This window comes from Crocodylus porosus, unplaced genomic scaffold (genome assembly GCF_001723895.1).
Source record: "Crocodylus porosus isolate Cpor-Errol unplaced genomic scaffold, CroPor_comp1, whole genome shotgun sequence".
In the NCBI taxonomy this organism is placed as follows: Eukaryota; Metazoa; Chordata; order Crocodylia; family Crocodylidae; genus Crocodylus; species Crocodylus porosus.
This window is the reverse complement of record NW_017728886.1, coordinates 51,218,295-51,228,063: the sequence shown is the minus strand read 5'-3', so window position 1 is coordinate 51,228,063 and position 9,769 is coordinate 51,218,295. Positions and strand designations below refer to the sequence as shown.

Here is a 9,769-nt window from a genome sequence, read left to right as displayed (position 1 = left end):
TGGACTTTCTGAGTCCTTTGCAACAAAATAATTGCTCTTATATTGATCTGTAGTCAAAAAATGGCGAGGAGCCCTTTTTTTCTGAGGAGTGCCCTTAGTCTGTCCAGGTATGCCTTGAACCTAACAAGGTTGAGAACCTCTATTACTTGGGAGCATTCTTTCTCCTTGAGAATTTTGAGAGAATGGATTCACATAAAGCAAACTAGTGTTTTTATTAAAATAGTTATATATGTGATATCATGACATTATTAGGAAGTTTTCTTGTGAAGTAGGTAACAAACATTCTTTTTACACATTGGAAAATAGGAACGAATGAATTAGCAGTGGCACGAAAAGACAAGGTGAAGGAGGTGAGAATTAGTGTCCCGTGGGCCTTACTCCTCTGCCTTAACCCCAAGAATATTCTTCTGTTCTTCTCATGTATTAGAAAGGAACAAGGAAAAAAAAAGTCTTAGCCCACCATAATCTGTGCAGAGAATCAGCTAAAGGCTCATGTAGCTTATCAGTACAATCTAACCCCTTAAAATTAATATATATACCATATGGTGGTCTTCTGTACATGGATAAATGCCACACTATTGGAATAACTTCCTTTTGTATTAAGAGTTAGTGGTATATTTTCTTGCACAGCAAAATTAAATAAAAAGCCAAAACATGGTGTGGGACAACATATAATGAAACTGTGAGGCTGAGACACAGAAAGCTATTTTTCTTTCTCAATTGCACATCAAATCTCAGGTTTAGTTTAACTGAACATCTAAAGCAGATTTGAAATATAATAGTGTTTTTATCTGTAGTTAGCGCTTTTTCATTTCTTTGAAGTTAGGTTGAAATTAATAATTGCTATGGAGGAAAATGTATCTTTCTAACTAATTATCTGGACTGCAAACACAGTTCAATGTTAAAATGAATAAGATGCTGATAAATTGAAATGGCAGCCATTCAATCATTTTGAATTATACCTAGCTTCCTGTTCACACCCCCTCTCTACTTTCTGTTCCTATGTTTATTTCTCAGCTCTTCCTCCACTGGTCTCTATATTTTTTTTTTAATCTTAGATCATTTTTTTTTTGTCTGTACCATCTTTTTTTTACATTATTAGCTTCTATAATGTAAGCTTATTGTAGGTTACAAATTAAGGAAAAAATCAAGCTGTCCTGGGCCTTACTACTGGCACATAGTTCGAGAGTGTTATGTGCCTTCAGCCACACTAGAAGTACACTCATGCTCTAGAAGTAGGGACCTAGTAGGGACCTATCAAATTCATGGTGGACATTGTGTGAGTTCGATGCCGAATTATATGACTAAATTAAGCACAGGCTCAGACTTGGATGTTCAATTTAAAACTTTTATTGTCTCACAAAGCTATAAGCTAAAGGAGGTGTATTGGGTCACGAGGTTCTCAAATCAAGCGTTGCTCTCTAACCCGGAGGCTAGGTGCGGCTGCCTTATTCAGTAGTCTCAGAACTGGTTAACAGCTCATTTAAAAGGAGTCCTTTATCTTTTTTTAGACAAAAGATACAAAACTCTCCCCATGTTGGCAGTGAAGCATCTAACATAACTTTACTATTACTTATATATGATAGCACTTATACATATGCATTTCTAATTCTTACTTTTATTGGTTATTTAGTTAACTTATTTATATTATAATATCAGGTGATATGCTTTGTATTATAAGTTTTACGCTTCTTATGTTAATTCTTAATGACTTTTATATTTCTTACGTTAATTTTTTATAACGTAAATACATTATTCATCTATATGTTTTGCTGGTTTTTGCAGGGTTAAAATGCCAAGACTGACATAATATGCGGTTGTTTTTTGTCATTGCGGTTTAGCCATGCGGCTTCCTGTTTTAACAATATAAGCTGCTTGCCTGCTATTTTTATCATTGTCCAAGGGTCAGAAGGTCAGCATTTTTATCTAAGGCTCAGAAAGTGATTACCAGAATGTCAGTCGCTGATTCCTCAACCTCCTTGAAGCATTCTGGGAGTTTTAGTGCATTGTTCTTAATGCTAGGCCTTGCTTAGCATAAGCACTATCTCACAGAAATAGAGTGCACAGCAGCTCCTTTAATCTTGCATGTTCCCTTGCGTGCATCTCGCCCATTCCCCCCTCCCTCCCGCCATCTTTGATGCTGATTAGTGGAGGACCCTGCCACTTCCTCCTGATTGGCATAGAGGCTACAACCATGGTTTTAAACATGGCACCATTTTTGCCTCCCTGCTAGTCGGCAGCAAGCAACAGGGCTATCCAGGGCTCCTCAGGCAAATGGTGGTGGGAGGCAAAAAAGGCACTATATTTAAAACCGCAGTTTTTGCCCCCCCACTGATCAGGAGCGAGCACAAGCAGGGCCCCTCAACCAATCAGTGGGGCAGGGCAGTGCAGGGGAACCTACAAGATTAAAGGGGCCACACTGCACCTCACTTCCACCATGAATTCAGTAGGTCCCTACCTAGAAGGGACAATATGTCCTTCTATTTGACATTTAAAACTGCTGAAAAGCAGCTGGTACATATTCTGAAATGCATCCAACGGAAGTGCAGCTCCCCACTGTAACTCATAACGCTTTGCAGGAAGTGTTCTGAATTGTAATGATCTACTGGACCGAACAGAAGCTCACTGTTGGTTTCAGGGGGAAGGGAAATCCAGTGGTTAGCTGGGAGACTGCTGCTCGTTTCCCTTAGAAATGACCCCTCCTCCCTCCCAGCTGGGTGCTGTTTTCAGCATAAGAGGGGGGAAAGGAAGAAGAGGAAGCTTGTGGTATGGGTTCCCCTGGTAGTGTTGGAGGGTGGGGTGGGTGAATTGGAGACCCCCCCACCTCAGGGAGAGTGGAGGGAGGGGTGGGGGCTGAAAAAAGCCCAGATTGAACTCCCTTCACTCCCTTTCCCCTCTCCCATTCTGAAAACAGCTCTGAAGCTGAGAGGCTGCACAGGTGCAAATTACTGAAGCCGCTCTTTTTTTTAATGTCTTCAGCTGAACCCTCATGCAGTGAGGGTTCAGATTTTCATGGATTGGGCCCTTTTAAAGCTCTTTGCAACCATGCACTTTTGTTTGGTCATGGCTGTAGAATGTTTTCAGGGGCCAGTTTTGGTGATAATTGTCACTTCAGTGTACACCCTAAGTTACTCTTTTGTTTTAGTTTTGTTGTACAATGGGTGCTTGAATATTTACACAAGACTGTATATGTGATAATCTGAGATCCTTTAGAATTCTGCTTCATTAAATACTAAAACAGATGATCTGACCTGAAGGTTCCCAGACCAAACCAAATATCTTTGAAAATTAGTTCAGTTAAAAAACCCCCAAATCAACCAAGCAAGAAAACAATTGAAATGGGGTGTTTAAATCTCGTATTTAGATTTCCAAGAGCTCAGTCACAGAAGGTACTGAAAATTTAGGTTCTGATTCCTCAGAGCATCTAAGCACATACTTAACTATAAGCACGTGAATAGTCACACTGGCTTCAGAGAGTTGTACTCATGTGAACAAAGTTAAATATACATTCATATGCTTCATTGGTTCAGAAATGAAATGCTCAGCAATTTGACAGGCCTCTTGGTACCAAAATACTCAAGTAAATAATCTGTTTCTGTTTGTGCACAGTAATAGAATGCAGGGCTCTCTGTAATGTCTGTATTTAGAAAGTGGACTTGTCTCACCTAAAGGCATATATTTTAATAAGTTCCATGGAGAACAGATCTGTAGTTTTCAGTCAGTGTTTTGACAAATTTAATTATGTTGTTAATTATTCACTGATGTCTTTACGTACCTACTTAAATACAGCTTTTAAACTTATAGCATGTTAACTAGTCACACCAATATATTGAATTTATGTAGGAAAGTACAGACGTGTACAAATTAAATAAAGTAGGAGGACAAGGAAAAATATATTTTGCCTATATAAACACTGAATGCCAAATCTGCAACAGAAGATAAACAGATCTCTGTTTAGTAGAACATTAGCTGTTACCTCTTTCTGTTTCTCCCCATAGCAACACCAACTAAAAGCATTAAATATTCTTGAATGTCATTATTTCACTTTAAAAAAAAAAGGTATAATTGCATGTACCTTTGCATATCAACAAAGGACAGAAGCACTTTTTCTAGTTGCATACTGTATAGTTCATTAACTATAGTAAAAAACAGACATTTTATGAGATGCTCCTGTCTTTGGACCAGGATTCAAAGAATTAAAAGAACATGGGAATAAAAGAAAATATTTATGACATACCAAAAAAAAAAAGGATCTGGACTATTTCAGGCCACCTTCCTTCATTTCAAAGCAGAATTCTCATTTCTTTTACTGTTTTAAATCTGTAACAAGTTCTCTTGCACACTCTTAGGAATATGAATTATGAGATGTGATAGTCATAGAACTGTTAGACAATATTTTTGTTCAATGATGTCATAAAGCAAAAATAAAGCAGTATGCTTAATTTGTTGATTACTTGTTCAACCCAATGGCTTCAACTTAATGTTCCTTCTAGAAAGGGTTTCCCCTGCCATTTGTTATAACTTTACAGCTGAAGCTTCTTTTTTCCCAACAGACTTTACCCACTGTAGGAGTTTTGCTTCCTGAGGTGCGTAAGCCAGAGCTGCCCATGTATAAACTCATATAAAAGGGTCGTGATATTGCAACATTTCTCTTGCAATACAGTGCATTTTGGGGCTGACTTGTGGTGGTGGGGTTTTGTATCATCACTTGAGATGTGCTATTTCAGTTTTTAGGGGGTAGGAGCACCTTTTACAAAGTGCTTCTTGGTATCAAACTGTGACCCCCTGGAACAGTATTCTTTGGTATAAGTTCCATCCAATCTAGCAACCAGCGGGTAATGGCTACGAAGTGGGAACAGTGAAAGTGGAAAATAGGGATATGAAAGGTGAGAAAATGGATGGAATTAGAAGACGCTTTTTGTTTGACAAGTTTTGTTTGGGATTGTTATCAGCCTGACAAATGATTAAAACACAGAAGAGATTGATTCCCTAAGCCATCAAAATGTACAACAGCTTTTCAAAATTTGTCAATTTTCCCTCAACTTCAGCCACGTCCATCAAAAAAAATGATTTATAGCCATTTGTGAGTCATTTTGTACACTTTAATTAAAAAAAAGTAATTGAATAGAGCATGTTCATAGTATAATGTTTACCACCTTGAAAATAAATGCTGGCATTTTGCCATTTCATTTATTTTCAATAAGTGTTAACTTTGGCTAAGTATTAATTTAAAAGTTATACACTATTATCTAAAAGTGATTTTATTAAATTATGTTATCTTTTGAGAAAATGACACTAGTTTCTGATTAAGCCTTAAATATCATAGTACTATCCCAACTCTTAGAAGTATAAATGTATCTGTTTCTAATTAGAAAAATAACTATTGCCTAGATTTCATTTGTTGAAGGTCTACAAAGTACGAAGTGAGAGGGGATCTGAAAATAGATATTTGCCCCATACACTGTAAATCTTTCTTTCTATTAAAATTAAATAAGTAAATAATCAAGGTATAGGCATAGGTAGAAATACATATGCATTTTAAACCTGACTGTAGTTAGTGCAGTGCTCATCAAAGACCTGTTGCTATCCTCAGAAGCATGCCACTGAAGCTGAACATCTCTTACCAGACTTAGAAAAGACTACAAAGAAGGCACTTTTGCTTATATTTCAACATTGCATATTTTATTCACCTTAGATAAATGACAGACTGCTGAGTATAGCCATGTATGTATACACAAGGTCAAAATAAGGAGATTCATCCTAGGCTCTTTATGTTATGTAGCCCCTTAGGGTTCCATCCTTCAACTCTGTATCAGCAATATGAGCGAGCCTATTCACATTTGGAAAAGTGAAGATGGGTACCTTATAGTAGAGAAGTTGTTTTCATTCTGTATATTTTAGACTTGCAGTTGGCATTACTGGCATTATTCATCTCCATTTCTGAAGCAAATCTTAAATTCTCTGGAGCTGTTCATTTTACAAAAGACCTGTAGAAATTACTGTAAAAAACTATCGTCATAATGGATTATAATGTCCATTCTATGGATTTCCACAGTAGCCTATACAATTATACTGCAGGGTTATCATTTTTCCTTTATATTCTGTAGGATGGTTCAGATATAATATAGAAAACTGATTGATTTCTGTTAAGTTCTAGGAATTTTCTGTTTCCTGTGCAAGGAGAAACTTTATAGCATGATTGCTTAGGAAGCTTTCATATTCAGGTAGGCAAGTAGTAGTCTAGCTTAGAAAACAACTAATAAAAACTGAATGAAGGAAGGAAAAGGAAGTGCCAGCCATAGTGCCAACTGAAGGGTTGTGCTGCTATCTGTCTCATGCTGGGACAAAAACCCAACTGTGCTTGAAGTAATCATCACTTGCTGCTTCTAGTTCAGGAATGATCAATAACTGCAAGTTTGGTCATTGTGGTAAACATCCCTTTTGTTAAGAAAGCTTTCCTCAGTGTATAAATACTTTCCCACTGAGAAAACAGCATGATGAAAAAAATAGTTTTAACAATACATATTAGGAATAAGCCTATTTTTAATATGTATTCTCTTTTAAAATTAATTTTCCCTATGTCATGCATTTCCCTTTCAGTAATCTTCAAGCCTCTGGAATTATTATACAATATGTTGCACATGGCTAGTGGCACAAAGTATCCTGAATGCCAGCTTAATTGGCCTCTAGAGGATTCTTGTAGTGTAGGGAGACTATCCAGTTAGAATAGAGTTTCAGATCTGTTCTGTGCCTCATAGGTATGATTGGAAATGTGGTCAGATTTCTACTGTGTCCAGCAATCCCAGGCTAGTGGAAAGATCACAAGTAGCTAGGCCTAACAAGAGCACAGCTTGTACCAAAGCCAAGCCATCCCCTGTGCAGCCCCAAATTTGGGAAAATGCAAGGATGGCATAAAATCAATAAGGAGGTAAAGTTAATGAAGCACAGCCGACATTGGCTGTCTGATTTTAAGTGATCATTATTTTACAATACATTGTATGAATTTGTGAAAAAGAATTGATGGGTGCATGTTATCCTTAGGAAAATAAAAGATACTTTTGTATCTCCTGATTTCTTCTTCATTTTTAATTATCTGTGAGATGAACTGATAAATAGTTGGAAATCTAAATGCCACAATATTTCTGGTAAGAAGATTAGTATTTTCCTTATTTTATTCTCATTGGATGTTCCATTTATCCAACTACTTATGAACCTGATGTACATTAGTTTGGAACATACCGTGCTGTCTTTATACTATGCTTGTATTACAAAATAGTATAATTTTGTAAAAAAGTTTAAAAATATGTGTTTTAATTATAGTAAGTTGATTGACAGACTTCTACCATGGGTATATTTTGGTAAGTAACTAATAAAAGTACCCTTGAAGATGTCCAACATATGTCCAAAGTTAGAACCAGTCTTCCAGAAAATATTGATCCATCCTAAACTTTTCATGACTTAATTAATTAATTTAGGATTCAGGCTGAAAGCCATACTCCTGAAAGCAACGTAACAGGCATACAACCATAATATAAATTTAAACAAAAATAACAGAAATGCAAATATAGTAATACTATAGGGCCAATAATTATAAGAGCATTATTCCTACTCCTAGAATTAACATAATCAAGTACAAATATAGTGATAAATTTGATCATGAATCTATAAAAATATTGTGCATAGGTCCACAATTAACACAGTAAAAACAAATATAGTGATAAAGTTTATCGGTCATATCAACAATAAAGGATGTTTAGCTCTGATTGCTTCAGCCTTGTAAGCAAAAATTGCAAGACCGTTTACTTAATATGGATCTGTTTGCTGGAGGAGCCATATTAATTCCTCTCTATTTGAGAAGTATATCAATTTTTGCAAGAACGGTGATAAATACTTTCTCTTTATGTCATTATACAAAGGACATTTTAAAACATAATGAATAGTGTTTTCCAAAACTCCTAGACAGGCTGGACAACATCTTTTAGCCCTTGGAACTTTTAATGACTTAGGATTTTGTATGATAAGCTTCTGTGTTATAGAACCAATGTTTGTTACATGGGGATAATATGCAGTTCCATCATCTTTCACGTCATCGCATTGATTTTTGTTATGATTGGATTGTTGTCACCTATCTATTGCCTAGCTAAATATATCTAGGTATATAAATAGATGCCATGTGAAATGGTCAAAAATCATGTAGCAACTAGGTCTCATTTTCATTAAAGTAGGATCTGACTTTTATTTTGAATGGAAAATTTAATGTTTGGGGTGGCTTCCAGCTATGGTAGCATTCCATCACATCCTATGTTAAAGTGTTCTTTTTCCCCTTTTTTTCCCCTAGGAGCGGCAGGCAACTGTGAAAAGAGAAAAGAGTTGTCCTCAGCAAATGAACAAGTTGGGAGAACGGAACAAAATGCAAAGAGCAAACTCTGTTACAATAGATGGACAAGGTCTTCAGGTGTGATTGTTGTTTGTGATTCTTGTTTGCCACTGATGGGGAAGGACTAACTTGGCTCTAGGTTTGTGTCATGCATCTGTAGCTTTTCCGAATCAGACATGGAAATTCAGCACATCAGAGCAGACTCAATTAATTGAGTCTTCTGGAGCACAGAAATTGACATGCTGCAACAGCCTTCCACATCATGTGTATCAGTGTCCCCATGCTGAAAAAATGTTAATGGGGGCTCTTTCTAATAAAACACGTTCAATGAGCTTTAGTTCAAAACCCCCTCCCACCATTTTTTCAGTGCAGGGATGCTGATACATCTGACATGTGGGTGCTTTTAATTAGTGTGGCTCACTATTTAGAGTGGCCGGCAGCACATCCTAGAATATATGTAAAAATGTCCTATATGTTTTGTTTGGCAAAACCCTTAGTTTTCTATGTAGCATAAGATTTTCTGATGCTGATGTTTTGTAGCTGGAAAATTAAGGTTAATGTTGTATTTATGCTACTTTAATTACACAGGAAGGTAGATACTTATATCTTGTTGGATCAACAGTAATCCAACACAAGATTTTTATTTTTTATTATGCTACTATTGCCCTTTAAAATATAGAAATCACCTTCAGCAATTTAGCTCAAAACAGGTGTTTCGGGAGTTTAGTTTTGTAAACAAGTATGTGGATCAGAAAACTTAATGGCGACGATAATTGGCACTTATTTGCTGTCTTTATATTTCTGGAATGTTATATAAACACAAAATAATTTTTTTTCACAACATACCTTTGAGATTGCCAGAATAGATTGTGTTTTAAACATGAGGGAAACTTAGTTATAATTGATCTGCTCCTACTGAAACTAATGGCCAAATTTCTTTTGCAGCATTGGGACCAAACAATGTAAGGGATCCCTTCTATGACTTCAGGAAGGCTGTCCTTATATAAAATTAAATTGAATTAAGGCATAAAAATGTTCAATAAATTAGTCTAAAACTCAGGTTGCATTTTGAATTATCTAGAAATGTCTACATTATTTAGAAAAGTCATTTAGAAAAGCTATAAGAAATTAATTGAAAGGGACCTTATTTTTTTCCAGAATGGAGTGAAATAGGAATGATTAGACTTTTTTTAACTAGTTCTAGAACTTCTGTCTGCAATAATGTGGTTATGTTTTGAAATAAAAAACTGGAAATGGGAAATAATTTCATCTATACATTTTTTTGTATTAAGAAAAGTATCAAGAAAAAACATCGAGTTGCAGAAGTGTGTGCAGATAACTAAGTGGCAGTAGGGATCTGCGCTACTTAGTGAAGACTATTAATCATAGTTA

The 9,769-nt window shown here is 36.0% G+C and overlaps 1 protein-coding gene across 1 annotated transcript in view; it reads left to right on the top strand.

The window, feature by feature from the left end:
* DGKB (diacylglycerol kinase beta) overlaps positions 1-9,769 on the top strand; it is a 565,110-nt gene that overhangs the window by 168,139 nt on the left and 387,202 nt on the right. Inside the window, exons 13-14 of the mRNA XM_019534027.1 lie at positions 4,536-4,586; positions 8,339-8,455. Coding sequence (XP_019389572.1) covers positions 4,536-4,586; positions 8,339-8,455 — 168 coding nt within the window. The remainder of the gene's footprint in view (positions 1-4,535; positions 4,587-8,338; positions 8,456-9,769) is intronic.